This window comes from Dendropsophus ebraccatus, chromosome 2 (genome assembly GCF_027789765.1).
Source record: "Dendropsophus ebraccatus isolate aDenEbr1 chromosome 2, aDenEbr1.pat, whole genome shotgun sequence".
Taxonomy (NCBI): Eukaryota; Metazoa; Chordata; class Amphibia; order Anura; family Hylidae; genus Dendropsophus; species Dendropsophus ebraccatus.
Window position 1 is genome coordinate 158260200 of NC_091455.1, and position 19450 is coordinate 158279649.

At 44.2% G+C, this 19450-nt stretch overlaps 1 protein-coding gene across 1 annotated transcript in view; it reads right to left on the reverse strand.

Moving 5' to 3' along the window:
- Window positions 1-19450, reverse strand: part of LOC138784192 (sodium-dependent neutral amino acid transporter B(0)AT3-like) — a 138162-nt gene that overhangs the window by 91669 nt on the left and 27043 nt on the right. Inside the window, exon 3 of the mRNA XM_069959702.1 lies at window positions 3198-3338. Within this exon, the coding sequence (XP_069815803.1) occupies window positions 3198-3338 (141 nt within the window). The remainder of the gene's footprint in view (window positions 1-3197; window positions 3339-19450) is intronic.

The following is a 19450-nucleotide window of genomic DNA, read 5'->3' on the forward strand; positions in this document are numbered from 1 at the left end:
TGAGCACAGTGACCGAGGGCAGAAGCAGTCTGTCTCTGTACACTGTGTAGTGGTGATGACCTGTAACTGCAGCTCAGCTACACAGTACAGAGACAGAAGCTTCTGACCCCATTGACTGTGTTATTATCTGTAATTCCAGTCATGGCCGTGATGATACAACATGTAGCCGCGCTGCACTCACAACATCGTCTCATAACTTATCACCGCACGGCGAGTGGGCCTGTGTGCTCGGAAATGCCAGGGCTGATTTTTAGTCCCAGTCCGGCCCTGCCTGCTCCCATACCGGGACAGTGCATGGGACACTCCTCTGGCGCTTGAATGCCGATCAGGAGCCTAGGAAAGTATGCTGCTCTCTGCTATAGTTTGCAAATAGCAAGAACGCGATCGGTGCTGGGAGCCGGGCTGAACTTTACCATCCAGCTGAACCCAGGCTCCCAGCGCGGATCACACTGCTGCTATATGCTATATGCTGCTGCTGTGCTGGGGTGCATGGGGAGATGCTGCCTGTGTGAGCTAGACTGCAGGGGAGGGGGCGGGGGTACGGGACAGAGGGGGGGGGGCGGACTGGGCGGGACGGGAGGAGGCTATGCTGGCTGAAATGGACTGGAGGGGGCGGGGGCAGGGCGGCACAGGAGGAGGCGGACTGGGCGGGACGGAGTGGTGCTCCCGGACCCAGGCCATGCCCCAAATGCTCTTCAGCCCCTAATTTGCATAGGGGCAATTAGTGATTTTAGGAAGATTGGAGAGGCGCCGAGGAGCGGTTCTAACTGCTATCAACTTCTCAGGTAAAAGGGCTCTTGCGGCATATCAGCAGGTTCTCTCGGCAGAACCTGCAGATATGCCGCTTTAAAGACTGTTTACATGGAACGGTTGGAACCAACGACTATTTGAGAACATGTTCAAAGATCAAAGTGAACGATTTCTCGCTCATCGATTGATCGTTCGCTGTGTTTACAGCAACTTGAGGCCAGCAACTTAAGTCCAGCAGCTCCCTAGACTGTGTGCCCTTGTGCAGCTTACGACATTGCTAGTGGTGGATTCATGACTCAGTTGTTACACTACCTAAATTTCCTGCGTTTACAATTCCAGACTAGACCTCCTAAATAAATACAGACTCCAGACCATGTCCATTAAAAATATGCATAGTAAAATTAGAACAAAATATAAAAAATTCAGTTCCTCAAAAAAAACAAAAAACATTTTTTAAATTAAAGCTTAATTCAAACAATAGGCCATTCTTCAATGCAAATACATCAATACATTCCTTTTAAAGTGTCAGGTGGTATAATTTTGTGGGGTGTGTGCATTTAAGGGGCACTGTGTGCATTCATTTTTTAGGTACCCGGCCAGCTTTGGTAGCATAGAATTGCTTAAGTTCTTGTGCTTTGTATATGTACACCAGCTCATATCTTCACTTGAAGTTCCAGGGGGCAGTTCTAACATACAATGCCAAATTAATTTTCTTCACTTATCATCCTACAGAACCCATGAGCAAGGCTGTAAGGCACCACAACATTTAGTATAGGTGCCTCTTTACTCTGAGGGTTAACTTAGGGATCATGCAACCTGTCACCTCCCCCTTCTCAGCTTCCCAGGTTTTTGCACTTATCTTATTGGCTGGGGTCACACACTGGGGCAGGCCATCTGGAGTTTACATTACTGCCCCCTGCTGCTTCCCACCCACTCAGCGTGTGACCACGGACAAGGAGATGTTTTGCCATCCTCCCTCCCTTAGATTTGTTTTCTGTGTGAAAGGATATTATTTATATATTGTTTAGACAACTTGTTATTTATACACTGTTAATGGTACAATGTTATTAATACAATACATTATGGATATTTAATTAATTTTTTTGTTATTGTAACCAAGAAATCCCTACCAACAAAATGAAAACATGCACTGTGAAATTAAAGCCAACTTGCAACTACCGCCTCCTCAATTTCCTGGCTCACATGCACTAACTTAAAGGTGAACTATCAGCAGGTTAGACAAATTTAACCCGCTGATATGACCCTACTCACAGGAGACACCAAGGAGGAAGTTATGTCTCTTACCTTCCTCCTTAGTGCCATTTCGGTGCAGTTAGTCATGTGCTCCACAGTCCAATGAGACCGTTGGGAGCACTGGGTCACACATTAGATAAGCCCATCCTGCCTTACATTAGATGCCGATACTTTCGGGGTCCTCCTAGCTTGAGAAAAGGGAGGACTCCGAAATGTAGCGGTGTCTGACGTCACTGTCTTGTTCCTCTCAAAGAGTCTGCTATGGCCTGTGGGTACTAAGGGGCGCTGCAGCCACGTCATCTAGCCTGGGATAAAATGAAGATTTTTGCCAGCCACGACGCTGCTAAACATTTTAGACTCCTCACTCAAGCATCATCCTGACCACTATACAAGGTCTCCATGTGTATTTCCCCTTCTATACCCTTACATAGTAGTTAGGCCCATCTTGGTGCCCCATATAGTATTAGGGACACCTCTATGCCCCCCCATATTAGTTAGGAATTTTGCCATGTCATATCCACCATAGAATATTATGCCCCCAGCTCTTCTTATCTCTTAGCTGCTTGCAGGTTACAGCGATGCTACCTGCACTGGAAGTCCCTGGCATTGTGTTCTGCATGGCTTCAACTTTGAATTTATCTTAAAGTGACTGTACCACCAGGCCCAGGCTGAAGCACTGGAGGCAGGCCGACCCACCCTCGGTGGGAAGAAACCCTAGCCCCTCCATGACGTGACTCCATTAAAATCAAGGGAACCCTAGCATAGAGGGGCTAGGGTTTCCTCCCACTAGGGGTGGGTCGGCCCGCCTCCAGTGCTTCTACCTGGGCCTAGTGGTACAGTCACTTTAAAGACACTGGATTCCCAGGATGGCCCTGTGTCAGAGCGTGCTGCACAGTTGTCAGGTCCCCCTGGAGGCCAGACAGTCCAATGCTGCCGCCTTACACAATGTCATCCTGCATGTAGAAAGTCACCATGTCTGCAACATCTTTCTTGTTGTTGCTAACAGCATATGTGAACCCAGGAATAGTGTTTTTCATCTACCAGCTTTGATCTAGAGCTAGAACTTTTCACACAGGATGCCCTGCAACATTGTCACCATAAAATCTGCACAGAATGTATTAAAAAAAAAGATATATAGAACATATAGAAATGATTGTAATAATGGTTCACTACATTATTAAATCAGTGCATACCAACTCCTGCAAAATAGGGTGAAATTGTATTCCATACTCCTATGCTTCCTCTTCTCAAGCGTTGCCCAATTGCAAGTTCAAGATGAAACAATGGTATTCCTTCAAAGATAAGTGCTATTCCATATGGAATTAGAAATGCACCTAAAGAAACATGTATTCTTGTTAGATTTTTACAACACATTTAAATAGTTTTTACGAGTAACATATACATTTCTTGTGCAGTTTTCGTGCAGCAGATGTCTTATAAATTCTATTATACAGTCATTTCATTTAGGCAAAATATACATGGACGTATTATTACTAGTTGCTAGAAATGCTCCTGCGGCCGATAATCAGACTGTGTAAAAGTGACAGCAATCTTTGGCTGATCGTGTCTTTTGTGCACATTTTAAAATTTATCATCATCGCCCTCACATCTTCCTGTGTAAGCAGTGTCGGATTGGGCCACTGGAGGACCGGAGTATCCTCCAGTGGGCCCCTCCCCCACTCCTACTGACCGTCCAGCAGCTGGACCTCCTGTGCTGCCTGTGCTCAGTGGGCCCCAGCGTAAGACGTGCTACAGCAGGATAAATAGATGGTTTTGCCGGGACTGCCCGATTCTGAGGAGACAGCCCTGGCAAAACCGTGTCCCGGGAAGCTCCACCCCTTGCGGGAAGCCCTGTCCCCTTCCGGCGTGATCTCAATCATGCAGAGCAGGGAGAGGAGTTGTTGGGGGACTAGAGGAACCAAACAGGTGAGGTAAGTATAGCTTTTTTGTTTGAAATACAGATGGAGGGGCAGGAGAATGATGAATGAGGTAGTAGTATGGTGATGAGGGGCAAAAGGATAAAAGGGGTACTACTATGATGATTGAAGGGCAGGAGGATGAAGGGGGTAGTTGTATGATGGGGTAGGAGGATTATGGAGGGGTAGTAATATGATGGAGGGGCAGGAGGATGAAGGGGGTAATAGTATGATGATAAAGGGCCTAGTATTATGATGATGGAGGGGCAGAAGGATGAATGGGTAGTAGTATGATGATGATGAAGGGGTGGTAGTATGATCTTGGAGGTGCAGGAGGATGAAGGAGGTAGTAGTATGATGATGGAGGTGCAGGAGGATGAAGGAGGTTGTAGCATGATGATGGAGGGAAGGAGAATGAAGGGGGGTAGTATGATGATGGAGGGGCAAGAGGATGAAGGGGGTAATACAATTATTATAAGGGATGCAGCTGCACCATATGGTCACAAACTACAAGTATATACAGTCAGTCAGTAGAGTGGTATCTCTGAGTTACAGCCTGCTCTGAGTGGGGTGTGTAATATACTGGGGACCTGACACTGGGGTGTGTAATATACTGGGGACCTAATACTGGCGTGTGTAATATACTGGGGACCTGACACTGGAGTGTGTAATATACTGGGGGACTGACACTGGGGTGTGTAATACATGGGGGATTACATGTAGGGGGGCTCTCAAGGGAATTACCTTCAGGGGCATACCTATGTGGTCCACATGTGGGATAGTATCTATTGGGGGGACTACTAGGAGGAATTACATGGGGATACCTAAGATGGGGGAGATGATGCCTAATCACTATTAATGCACAGGAGAGGAGTACCTAACTACAGAATAATACTACCTACTGGAAGGACTACCTACATAGGGATGCTTACATGGAGAATGCTACCAACTTAGAGATGCCTTACTAGTATCTAGATGCCCAGAACTAACTTCTGTATGTCTAACTTCTATATGGATGCACAGCGGGGCACCTAACTACTATATGGATGCACAGAGCGGGTCTATCATATGGGGCACAGGGGGGAATAACTTTTATATGAGGACACAGAGGACTTCAATATTGTATGAGTGAGAGGCCTAAAATGTTTGTCTGGCAGATTCTGCGGGGTCAAATTTTGTCCAGGAAAAGTCTTTACGATGCTCGGGCCAGATGGAGAAGAAAGCGAAACGTGAGTGGCTGCGATCAGAGAAGACGTCACCTGTAATTCACTGGATGTGACTGCAATGTAATCAATTTTATGGTGTGCAGAGCCTGTGTACAGCTGGTACTTACCTCAATGTGGGTCAGTGTATGGGGATGATACTGGTATTTGTACTGTGGATGTTATTTAGTAATGGGATGGGGATGGTAATGCTGAAGGTGTTGTGATATTTGTTTTTTATACACTGGTATTATTAGTCTTGCTATACTGGATATTAGTATTGGTATGGTGGTATTATTCACTATGTGGTTGTGATTAAGGTGTGCTGATATTTCTGTTCCTTATATACTGTTTTTATTGTTCTTTGTGTACTGGATTTGATCAGCAACAGTATGATGGTATGTTGATACGTACAGTATGGTGATCACTTCCACACTATGATTATCCAGATGAATCCAGGATAGGGCCGGGTCAGTATGTTACTTTTTACCGATTCTTATTTGGTAGGCCCCGAGGATCACTTTCTCTGGTGGGCCCCAGGTACCCCAGTCCGACACTGTGTGTAAGTAGGGTTATGTGAGGCCAATAATGATAAAGGGACTAACAGCACAGATATGCATACACCTGTGCTGTCAGTTTCCAGATCACCGGCAGTGTATACTTACCATCCGTGCTGGTGGAGCTTGAATCACAAGACATGCCAGATCACAAGAAGCACGGATGGTAGGTATAGATTTCTTGTGATCTCAAAACTATCAGCACAGATACGTGCGCCCTACCTCAAAAAACAAGTGCTAGCTTGATTTTGCAGGGACAGAGCTGCAGCCAGTGATTAACTGAGCGACCTGTCACTTCAGAGACTGGTTCAGAAGTGCCGGAGGCGAGTGTGGTGAGTGGGGAATCAAAGAAATAAGGCAGGAGGACACTGAGGGGAGTGGGGGATTGGACATTACCAGTATAGGTATTTATGATTTTCTTTGCATCAGCCGTTGGGCACGCATTACTCGTAGTGATGCGTGGCCGACGGCCAATGATTTTTAAACGTGTTGAAAGACAGTGATCAGCCGATTATATGTTCCTCGGCTGATTGTTATCTTTATTACACATGATTGATTTTGGACTGATTCAGCAGACAATTTATCTGTGTAATAGGGTCTAAGTGTTATGCCATTGCCTGGGGTTGCTAGGTGGTAACCACAGTTGGGTCTCTGATGTTTTACTCAGGCACTTGTCACAGTGGCCAGGAGCGGTGATACCCAACCCTGGTAGCACAAGTGTGGATGCAGGTGCAGGTGTGGAGGAGGAAAAATGAGTAAAGAGTTCAGCACTTAAACGGGGGATGACTTTTACCTGAGGACTTTAGTGCAATTCACGTGCGAACAAGTCCAGTAACTTTGGTAACACAAGTCCCAGGCTTGAACTACTGTGCAAAGCTAACCTCTCAAGGTTCCCTAAAAGGCTAAACAAGTGTCAATGGAATATGTCAGTTTAGGCTTTTTGTACCTTTGGGGATCAATCTCTGTTACTGTAGATTGTCCTGATTTTTAGAAGGATCCCTGGCGTAGGTAAGGTTAAACATGGGTCACAGTTACCCCACCTTTGGGTTTAGCACTGCATCATAACTTTTTCTCACAGGCTCTGAAAAACCTGTGTCTCTGTTTCTAAATTTGTGTCCTGTATGTCTGTCACTAAATCCACTACAGAAGATCTTCCTACCAGGAACTAAGGGCCCTTTTACACTAAAAGATGTCTGACAGATTATCTGGCAGATTTTTTCAGCCAAAGTCCGGAACAGACTATAAACAGGGAAAAGGTTGTAAAGATAAGACTGAGATTCCTCCTCTTTTCAAATCCATTCTGGCTTTGGCTGAAAAAATCTGTCAGACATCTTTTGGTGTAATAGGGCCTTTACTCACTTATATAGGCGTGACCGGGTATAAACTCCTATTGGTGGGGAATGTGCTAGAAAGAGGAGAAGGAAGAAGTGTAATAGGCTGTGAGTGTGTGTGCACCAGTGATTGGCTGAAACAGAATAGTGAAAACACAGCAATAAACCCTTTTTACCTTCAGCTGTGCACAACAAATAGAGGAGAGAAAGAGAGAGAGAGAGAGACACACACACCAAGTAATGAAAGGCACTCATCATACCAGAGTGCAGCACCTGACAGTTACCTTTGGACAGGTGACATAAAACTTAGTGGAACCAGGGCCGATTCTAGCTTTTCTGCTGCCTGAGGCGAGAACCGACAATCGATTTAAATCTCGATTTTCTATTTTTATGTTAAATAAGCAGAAAAAATACACCAAGACACAGATGAAGCAGTACTAGCAGCTGTACTTGAATGAGCTGAAAAATTGCATTTCAGCATTATATCTCTGTTCCCCCATATTCCCCCTACAAGATTATCATGCCCCCTGCCCTCCTCACATTCCCTGTAATATTACCATGCGCATAGGGCCCCTCACATTCCCTGTAATATCACCATGCCCATAGTGCCCCTCACATTCCATGTAATATCACCATGCCCCCTGCCCTTCTCACATTCCCTGTAATATTACCATGCCCATAGTGCCCCTCACATTCCCTGTAATATCACCATGCCCATAGTGCCCCTCACATTCCATGTAATATCACCATGCCCCCTGCCCTCCTCACATTCCCTGTAATATTACCATGTGCATAGTGCCCCTCACATTGCCTGTAATATTACCATGCCCATAGTGCCCCTCACATTCCCTGTAATATTACCATGTGCATAGTGCCCCTCACATTGCCTGTAATATTACCATGCCCATAGTGCCCCTCACATTCCCTGTAATATTACCATGCGCATAGGGCCCCTCACATTCCCTGTAATATCACCATGCCCATAGTGCCCCTCACATTCCATGTAATATCACCATGCCCCCTGCCCTTCTCACATTCCCTGTAATATTACCATGCCCATAGTGCCCCTCACATTCCCTGTAATATCACCATGCCCATAGTGCCCCTCACATTCCATGTAATATCACCATGCCCCCTGCCCTCCTCACATTCCCTGTAATATTACCATGTGCATAGTGCCCCTCACATTGCCTGTAATATTACCATGCCCATAGTGCCCCTCACATTCCCTGTAATATTACCATGTGCATAGTGCCCCTCACATTGCCTGTAATATTACCATGCCCATAGTGCCCCTCACATTCCCTGTAATATTACCATGCGCATAGGGCCCCTCACATTCCCTGTAATATTACCATGCCCATAGTGCCCCTCACATTCCCTGTAATATCACCATGCCCATAGTGCCCCTCACATTCCATGTAATATCACCATGCCCCCTGCCCTCCTCACATTCCCTCTAATATTACCATGTGCATAGTGCCCCTCACATTGCCTGTAATATTACCATGCCCATAGTGCCCCTCACATTTCCTGTAATATTACCATGTGCATAGTGCCCCTCACATTGCCTGTAATATTACCATGCCCATAGTGCCCCTCACATTCCCTGTAATATTACCATGTGCATAGTGCCCCTCACATTGCCTGTAATATTACCATGCCCATAGTGCCACTCACATTCCCTGTAATATTACCATGCCCATAGTGCCCCTCACATTCCCTGTAATATTACCATGTGCATAGTGCCCCTCACATTCCCTGTAATATTACCATGCCCATAGTGCCCCTCACACTCACTGTAATATTACCATGCCCATAGTGCCCCTCATATTCCCCATACAAGAACTCCAGCACTCCCAGGTCCCCCCATTCAACATGATAAATGCCTCAGCTGAGTATCCTATCCTGTGACCTGACAGCAGTCTAAACTGCAGGGACCTCAGAGCAATAGTCAGGGAGAGAAGATCCAGGACAGGCAGAGTGCAGCATCGCAGTGTGTATGGGACACCACTATAGATAACAGTGCAGCATCGCAGTGTGTATGGCACAGCACTATAGATAACAGTGTGCGCCGTGCGGTGACCAGATTTTTTAACTGTTAGAGCCACTATGGGCCCCCTGAGAGCTTCAAAACAAACAACAATCTGCAACTGCTGACCTCTGACCTCAGGAGCCGGAGAGGAGCCATAAAACGGCTGCTCTGTTAACTCTTTCAGTACTGCAGAATGTAGAGTATTACTGTGCATCACTTACATTCTGCAATACAGAAAGAGTTAACAGCAGAGCAGAACATTACCTTCATGCCTCTTCTGCTCTTGCACTGTGCTGAGGTCAGCTCGGAGTTCGGCAGTGCAGAGAAGACATAATATAGCGTCCCCGCTGCTGTTAACTTTTTCTTTTCTACAGTGTGTAAGTGATGCAGAGTATAATAACTCTGCATTATTGAAAGGGTTAACAGCAGGAGACACTATATCTATGTCTTATGTGATGTGAATACCTGTGAATACGAGGCTTCCAGTGCCTCCTCAGCGCTTTTCATGAGGCAACTGACAGGAAACACGGCTGGGCACTGAGCCGTAACTAGTTGTAATGATAAGGACACAGGACGCTGATGCCGCCCCCCTCAAGGGCTGTGTTATCTGCCGCCTGAGGCAAAGACTTCACCTCGCCTCATGGCAGATATGGGCCTGAGTGGAACATCTATACTGGGACACTACAGTTACACAGTATAATAGCAAATATCCTGTCTTGTCTAGATATCATAAAAACTAGTTCTAAATGATGTTCATATACAGTATTTCGCTCAGTATTTTGGTCAGTATTTTTTCAACAAAAACAAGTAATGTGTTAAAAACACAGAACTGTGCTATTTTTTTCATTGTAGTTCTTCTCGGTTTCAATCTTGATTTTCTTTACAAATAATGAGCAATATACTGAGAAAAACTAAAAAGCGATTTCAGATGTGGCCCATGTAACTACTGTGCAGCGCTTCTTAGGTTTGTTTCTAGCAAATACAGCTCAGACTGCTGTATGGGGAAGTAAATGATTTCATAACATGTATATTTATAGGGGGTAATAATAATAATAATAATAATAATAAATTTATTTGTATAGCGCCAACAGATTCCACAGCGCTTTTTTTTTCTATGCATACAGTACAGAGGTACATAATACGCAGTTAAATTGGAATAAATAAGTACATAGTTAATAAAAATATCAAAAAATACAAAATACAGAGTATAGACGAGACCTGCTCATTGGAGCTTACAGACTAATTTTCATAGACACCAGGCATAAGTGCTTTATTTGTCCATGGTCCAGCCATTGTACATAATTAGAATTACAGGATGAGCCAGTAACAACGCCAATGTCTGATGCAGGTAAACATATAAAGTGCAGGAACAGTCAGAGAAATAGAGCAAGGGAAACAGAAGGGGGAAACAGTTTAGGGAACGTTATAAGCGAGCCTGAAGAGATGAGTCTTCAGGGCACGCTTGAAACTGTGGGTATTGGGTATGAGTCTGATGTGTTTGGGTAGGGCATTCCAGAAAATTGGTGCAGCACGAGAGAAGTCTTGGAGGCGGGAATAAGAGGTTCTGATTATGGAAGATGTTAAGGTTAGATGATTTGCAGAGCGCAGAGCACGGGAAGGATGGTAGGTGGAGATGAGGGAGGAGATGTATGGAGGGGCAGAGTTGTGGAGAGCTTTATGGGTGAGGGTGAGGAGCTTGAAGTGGATTCTGGATTTGATGGGTAACCAGTGCAGTGATTGGCACAGAGGAGAGACATCGGTATAGCGGCTGGAGAGGAAGATGAGTCTGGCTGCTGCATTCAGGATAGACTGGAGAGGGGAGAGCTTAGACAGAGGAAGACCGATTAGTAGGGAGTTACAGTAGTCAAGACGGGAGTGGATCAGGGCGACAGTCAGAGTCTGAGCAGTGTCAGTGGTGAGGAATGGGCGGATTCTGGAGATGTTTTTGAGATGGAGATGACAGGAGCGTGTAAGAGCTTGGATATAGGGAGTAAAGGATAGATTGGAGTCCAACAAAACCCCCAGACATCGAGCCTGATGCACAGGAGTGATGCTAGTACCACAGACTGAGAGGGAGATGTCGGGTTTAGGTTTGTTAGAGGGAGGAAATACAAGAAGTTCAGTTTTAGAGAGATTAAGTTTGAGAAACAGAGAGGTCATAGTGTTAGAGAGAGCGGATAGGCAGTCACTAGTATTTTGCAGGAAGGCAGGGGAGACGTCACGGGAAGAAGTGTATAACTGGGTGTCATCAGCATAAAGATGGTATTGGAAACCAAACCTGCTGATGGTCTGTCCGATGGGGGCTGTATAGAGGGAGAAGAGGAGGGGACCCAGGACTGACCCCTGGGGAACCCCAACAGTAAGAGGTAGGAGACTGGAAGTAGAGCCAGAGAAGGATACACTGAAGGAGCGGTCAGAGAGGTAGGAAGAGAACCAAGAGAGAGCAGAGTCCTTGAGGCCAAGAGAGCTGAGCATGGAGAGGAGAAGCTGGTGGTCCACAGTGTCAAACGCTGCTGAGAGATCCAGGAGAATCAGCAAGGAGTAGTTTCCTTGTGACTTGGCCTTCAGGAGGTCGTTTGACTCTTTGGTGAGAGCAGTTTCAGTGGAGTGAAGGGGTCGGAAACCAGACTGTAGAGGGTCAAGAAGAGAGTTATCAGAGAGATAGCGGGTTAGGCGAGAGTAGACAAGACGTTCCAGGAGTTTAGAGATGAAGGGGAGATTGGAGACAGGCCGATAGTTGGCTGCACAGGATGGATCTAAAGAAGGTTTTTTCAGCAGTGGGATTATAATAGAGTGTTTGAATGAGGAGGGAAAGATACCAGCGGAGAGGGAGAGGTTGAATATTTTGGGGTAGGTTGTAGTTTACACTAGTGCCATGATGAAGCGTCAGTAACGCTGTGGAATGGCCATTACCTTTGTACTGCTTGTTTGATCTAATAGTGAGTAGCACAGTTCTATTACCTTGGCGCAGTACCCAATAACACAATATATTACTTACATCAGACACCAGCATGCTTGCATAAGCACTTCCATCTTAATTTCTTCAGCATAAAATCATATTTGGTGTCCTACCACGGGTGTTACTATTGGTAACCCTCTTCAGAAAAGCCTGTTCTTATTGCGTTAAAGTGCTGATGAAAGTAGTGATAAAGTTTCGCCTCTAGATGTCGTTGTATTAGATTTGTATATTTAGAGGTGGAACAGCTGAAGTGTGTAAAGGGTTATCGTTTGTTTGTAGGTCACATGGATCTGCAGACCAACAGGAATCTGTTCTTCTTCTCTCCTATCACCTCTCTTTACTTCTTCTATTGCACTCTTCACCCACTCACAGCGCACTTTAGTTACACTGAGGAAGGAAGTGGGTAGAGGAAGTGTATAGGTCTTTCGTGTTGGACATTGTAGAGAAAGGACGCAAGCTAGACAGCTCTCTACAGTGCTCCTCTCTGGGTCCTGGCCCTCTGCCAGGTCCCCTACTCTGGTCAGCCTGGTCAGAGCCCCGTATGGGTAGGACGTCAGACAGGACACAGCTAACAGTCTCTTTCTCAGTGATGCTACACAATACTATGCAGTGTTAAACCCCTTTCAAGAGAGGACAAGTTAGAGACAACCTCAACCCACGCAGTGGACTAGGAGAGTCACAGAGCAGGACAGTATCCACAGACAGCAGTAAGCTAGGAACTGATCTGGATAGAGCAAAGTTGCAGTAAGCCTAGGAACTTTATCTTGCAGTGCGGTTGTCAGCAGGGAACCCTCAGCATTCCGCTCATCCCAGGTAACAAGCTCTGGGCCTTGTGTCACCCTCTAGTAACGGATCCCCCAAATCTAGTGGGCATAAGGTAGTGTGAAGACTCCAAAGTCAATACAAGGGCACAAGTATTCTATTCTTCTTCTTCTAAGTGTTCTTCTACCTCATCCTCCAACATCCCGGCAGAGCACAGTACTACTTGGGTTGGGACTCTCACGACATCCTCCTCTCTGCTACTCTGTTTCTTTGTATCTCTCAACATGCTACTCAGTCAGCACGACTGTACTCCTCACTCTATTCCTGTCGCAGATCTGTTTCTCGTATTATCAAGTGCATTATCAAGTGCTTTATCAAGAGAACTGTCAAGTGTAACATTAAAGCGTAACTGTCATGTTTTTTTTTATTGCAGAAATCAGTAGTATAAGCGATTTTAAGAAACTCTGTAATAGGTTTCATCAGCCAAAAAAGCCTCCTTCTGTACTCAAGAAGCAATTTCCCAGCCTCCCCCCTGACTACTTATCTGTGCATTATCAGGCAAACACGTCTTCATTACAGAGAAGCCAGTGAAGACGGGCTCTGCTCTCTCCATACTATCCTTACGGAGGGGGAAGGGGCCCGAGGGAGATGAGGGAGCAGGAAGAGGTGACATGAAGGTCAGCTATTTGTAGACTGTCTGGGCACCTAAGACACTAAATTCAGATGTCAGAAAGGTCAGTGCTTATCTATGAACTTACTGAGAGAAGATTGCAGGGTGTTGTGCTGTGCAGAAATCCTCCGTGCTCATTCACTCGTCTCAGCCCCTCCCCTCTCCATAGCCACATAATGGAGACAGAAATCCTGCTTCATCTGATGTGAGGGGGGAGGCTGGGAGATTGCTTTTTTAGTCCAGAAGGAAACTCTTTTAGTACATAAAACCTATTACAGAGTTTCTTAAAATCGCTTGAACTGTTGATATTTAATGTTTTCAGAAAAATGACTCTGAAATGACAGTTACGCTTTAACTGTGTCATTGCACAGCTGTATGTCTTGCTCCACACAAGTACCTCTCAAGTAAAACTAAGCTTATTTATGATAAAGAGCCTCCGTGATTCTTCGCCCCACACCGACACAGCATACACTTTTCCCTCTCTTTGGGTGGCAGTTCCGAGCAGGTGTGCCCCCACATCTGTGTGTCGATTCTCTGACGCAACTTCACTGGGATCATCAGTGCGTCTACCACACATACAGCCACAATATTTTATATTTTCAACTAGGACATGGGAAAGGACAGATTTACATGTTTATGACTAACGGCCATACAGGTTCAAAACATGTCGATCTGTTGTTTCACATGTCCTATTTATATATATGGACTATTGTGGTTGTAGGATTTTATGTTGAAGAAGTAAGTTAGAAGTTTATTTTGCATGAGTACTGGAGCCTATTGCATGTATTATTCTCTGGGAATTTTCTCCCTTGCACCTCCTCAAAATTTCTCATATCTAATATATTGTCTCATCTTGTCGCTGCCTTGTTCTGCCACTCATGTCTGCCATGCCACGCACACCAGGCGATGGCAGCCTGGTAGGATCCATGTACTTGCTCTGTATGGCACCCTGATCATTACAATTACTCAGCAACACTGTACATAAAGACAGTGCTGGCCATAATGTCATCAACTGCAATTTTTAAAAAAATATAATAAATAATCTGGAATGCTTTATCCAAAAATAGGTGTGGAAATAACAGAATTCCTCTAACCTCATTAATACTAGCTGACTCGGTTTTTTTCTGTGTTATTCATATTTGGCTGGGTTCACACTAAGTATATTTCAGTCAGTATTGTGGTCCTTATATTGCAACCAAAACCAGGAGTGGATTAAAAACACAGAAAGGCTCTGTTCACACAATGTAGAAATTGAGTGGATGGCCGCCGTTTAATTGCAAATATTTACTGTTATTTTAAAACAACGGCTGCTGTATTGAAATAATGGCAGTTATTTACTGTTATTTGGCGGCCATCCACTCAATTTCAACATTGTGTGAACAGATCCTTTCTGTGTTTTTAATCCACTCCTGGTTTGGTTGCAATATGAGGACCACAATACTGACTGAAATATACGTAGTGTGAACCCAGCCAAATATGAATAACACAGAAAAAAACCTATGATAATGGCTAGAGATGAGCGAACCGGGTTCGAGTCCATCCTAACCCTAACGTTCGGCATTTGATTAGCGGGGGCTGCTGAACTTGGATAAAGTTCTAAGGTTGTCTGGAAAACATGGATATAGCCAATGACTATGTCCATGTTTTCTACATATTCTTAGAGCTTTATCCAACTTCAGCAGCCACCGCAATCAAATGCCGAACGTTCGGGTTCGGATGGACTGGAGCATGCTCGAGGTTCGTTCATCTCTAATAATGGCCTATGAGTTAGTAACTTTGCTTGCTGTTATTTAGCAATATAACAGAATAAACAGTGATAGAAAAATAAAATAAGTACCTCTACTCACATTAGTACTAACCATTATATGAATAATCATAAAGCAAGCTATAAAGTATTGTAAATTTGTAATTCTGCTTGCTGTCATATAACCGCATAGATTTCATTAGTATCAATAGACTGAACAGCTCTACAATCCTAGAGACAAAAATTATACATAGACTCAAGTCTTGACAGTAACAAAACATCCTTACTAACCTAACATAAACATATTGACCTCAAATAGTCTACAAAAGAACACATTTTGAAGCAAAACACAGTGTATATCCACTCTGATGGGCCCATGTGGTATAGCAGCAATAGAATTCTATGGCTCCTCGGTGTACCCTGTTTTTGTGACACATGCGAGGATTTATGCATAAACTTTGCTTTTGCTACTACAGTACACAAGAGGTGGGCCTTTACTTCTTTTTTTCCGCATCTACTTCGGGCTTTAGGTCAAACTAGTACATCAGTGTAATCCTTCCCAAAAATGCTGTGTGTGAAACTACCCTTAACCTCTTCCTCTTCCTGGAAATATTGCGCGGGCTCAGAAGGTTAGGCTTCATGCACACATTCGTAGTGCAGCCCACAATTTAGGACAACACTACGGATGTGCATCCATTAACAGCACATTTTAGTGTACTATATATGCAAATAAATGATCACTTGTTTTTTTTTTATGGGAATCTGGGGGCTGCAATTTAGCTTCCAAACTGCTGAAGTTGTTATATAGCTGTTAGGTCCAGGAGACACATGCTGCCTTTCATATATACATCTGTGTTTCCAGAATGTAGACAGCTGCTTTTACTATATAGTATAAACAGTCAGAGACATTCCTGAGCTCCGGAATTGCAGCAAGCTGTAACACCTCCTGACCCTGCTTGGGACTCAGCTTCCATGTGTGAAAGCCTCCATGTACCGGAACATTTTTCTATGTTCTGTAAGCACAGTTGGATATATGAAAGGTACCGTGTGTCTCCTTGACCTAATAGCTATCTATCAATGGTAAGAAGTTTGGAATGTGAATTTCATCTGACAGTTTCCCTTTAAATAATTTCTTTTTAAATAACTAAATGTGGCTATTCTGCATGTCTAAAGAATTGTATGAACTATTAATGAATTAAATGAATCATAAAATTGCATTTGTTTTTTTTTTCTCATCATCTCATTACAAAAAACATGGAATATAAAACTATGATAAAACTACATATGGTACCATAACTCTGTAGGCAGAGATAATAAAAGTGGGGGTCTAATATGGCAATACAAAGCACGTTTTTTATATTTTAGGAAAATAAAAACAAACTCTCTATACTGGTCCTTAGAATAAATGTAAGGCTATGTTCACACTGCATTTTTGGTGTCTGTTTAACGGATCAGTTTAATGGAAAAACAGAGGGAAAATGGATGCATTTGTGTGCATCTGTTATGATCCGTTTTCTCATTGACTTCCAAAAAAAGTATCAAAACCCATCAATTATTTTTTAGCATAAACAAAAATGAGGTTGTCCATATCTTTGTAAATGCTAAAAAAACTGATACCTTTTGGTCCCTTTTTTTTATTTATAATGGAAGGCAATGGAAAAATGGATCGAAAAGGATACACACAAATGTAATTTTTGCCATATCACAAACTAAGAAAAGTTACTGCCCCTCCCCTCAAAGTCAAAATTATATACCAGTAAATATGACTAGAAACAAACTGCATACTCACCTCCTCCATAGGTCTGACATAAATAAGGAAATCTCCATACATTTCCTAAACCCACTGCAAATCCAATACATGTCAACAAATATTGGACTTTATTGTCCCATTTTGGTCTCTCCTGGGTTTTTGCAACAGTTGAAAGCTCATCACTACCCATGGTTTTCATGGCCAAATATTTCTTGTAACTGACAGGCCTGTGAAAATGTAGAATTTTTATAACTTAGCCCAACATTAATATGTACCCAATCTGAGTAACGAGCTACGCTTAAAATAACAAATGGCTGGGAAAAAAAGTAAAGAATTTATTTCCTGAATGACTATGAGGGTTTATTTTTACCATTAACCAAAACAAAAAGATGGACAAGTTAGTTAATTTATAACTAATATTAAAGGATTTTCTCTGTTCAATTGTCTTGACTTATGGTGCGTTTACACAGAGAGATTTATCTGACAGATTTTTGAAGCCAAAGCCAGGAACAGACTATAAACAGGGTGCAGGTCATAAAGGAAAGACTGAGATTCCCGTCTTCTCAAGTCCATTCCTGACTTTGGCTTCCAAAATTGGTCAGATAAATCTGCCTGTGTAAACACACCATTAGGGTCCATCTACACAGAAAGATTATCTGACAGATTATCTGCCAAAGATTTGAAGCCAAAGCCTGGAATGGATTTGAAAAGAGGAGAAATCTTAGGCTTTCCTTTATGACCTGTTCCCTGTTTATAGTCTGTTCCTGGCTTTGGCTTCAAATCTTTGGCAGATAATCTGTCAGATAATCTTTCTGTGTAAATGGACCCTAAAAGTGTCATTCTAGCCCCAGAAAATTTTCAAAAAAGTGAACCAGGGTGCTATAAAAATAAAAAATAAACAATACTTACCTGCTCCAAACCCCTGCCATTCCAATTGCTACTCGCCCCTGCCCCTCAATGCTGGCCTCTGTGATATGTTTTCCATACAGGAACTGCCTGCTCCGCCAGGAAACAGCAGTGGGAGGTGGGAACCGAGAGCTATAAAAACAGCAGTGGCAGAGAATCAAGGCCGGTGAGTATTGTTTCTTTTTTATTTTTAGAGCATCCTGGCTTGCCTTTTTAACATTTTTGAGGCTGGAATAATATCCATCATACAAAAATGTCAATACTCTGCTTGTCTTGAATAGTTGATAGGCATACTTAGGCCCAAATTTACTAAATCTTCTTTTAGTGTGACTGACTGACAACGTAGCTTGGAAACCTTAAATGGGCAAGTCTTTTTTAGATGCAGGACATATTTATTGACTGTTTTGATGCATCTAGTTTACCCCTAAGTGACAAAATGTTAAAAGAGAAGTCCCATGAAACTAAGCCGCTAGCTGTCATTTGTTTGGATGCCTGGTTTTGGTATATCCTTTGTCAGATAGAGTTAGACTGTTCATGTAAAAAAACAACAAGCACTGCCTCGGTATACAGCAGACTCAGTGTCTCTTTCAGCAGCTGTACTTAGCGGACAGGTGCTCTGTGTGCGAGGCATCTTTCTATTAGTATACTGTCCATAATAATGTATCTTGACAGTATAAAACCTATTAATTTATTTGATAAATGGGACAATGCATACTACAGTTTTTTTCTGTATATTTTTTAGAAAGTCCTGTCCACATAAAAATAGATTCCATCTGTAAGCTGTCTGCAGGGCCGCCGATAGGGCAGTACAACTGGTACTGCCGTATGGGGCCCGGACCCTAATAGACACGGGGGGGGGGACCGCACGGCTAGGGGGGACCGCACGGCCCCCCTTGCCACCTGTTTTTGAGCATCCCGAGAAGCTGCGGCCACGCAGCTTCTCGGGATGCACTGACCGCTTTAATGTTCCGCCCGCACAGCGGGCGGAACATTAAAGCGATCAGAATACAGGAGAAGGACCTGTCAGCGTCCTCCTCCTGTATTCTCTCCCATAGGCTGTCGGCACTTCATACCAGCAGCCTATGGGAGGCCGGGCCGTGATCATGTGCCCCTCCGGCAGGCGTGATGATGTGACGTCATCACGTCTGCCGGAAGTCCCGTCCCTGCGGCTCGCAAGATGGAGCCCGAAGAGGAGGAGGAAGAGTTGCTGCCTGCACAGCGCGGATTAGGTGAGTAGGATGTTTGTTTTTTTTAGGGGCACCTCTGGGGGCGTTATTAGTGTATGGGGGCACCTTTGGGGGCATTATTAGTGTATGGGGGCACCTCTGGGGGCATTATTAGTGTATGGGGGCACCTCTGGGGGCATTATTAGCTCATGGGGGCACCTCTGGGGGCATTATTAGTGTATGGGGGCACCTCTGGGGGCATTATTGGTGTATGGGGGCACCTCTGGGGGCATTATTAGTATATGGGGGCACCTCGGGGCATTATTAGCTCATGGGGGCACCTTTGGGGGGCATTATTAGTGTATGGGGGCACCTCTGGGGGCATTATTAGTGTATGGGGGCACCTCTGGGGGCATTATTAGTATATGGGGGCACCTCTGGGGGCATT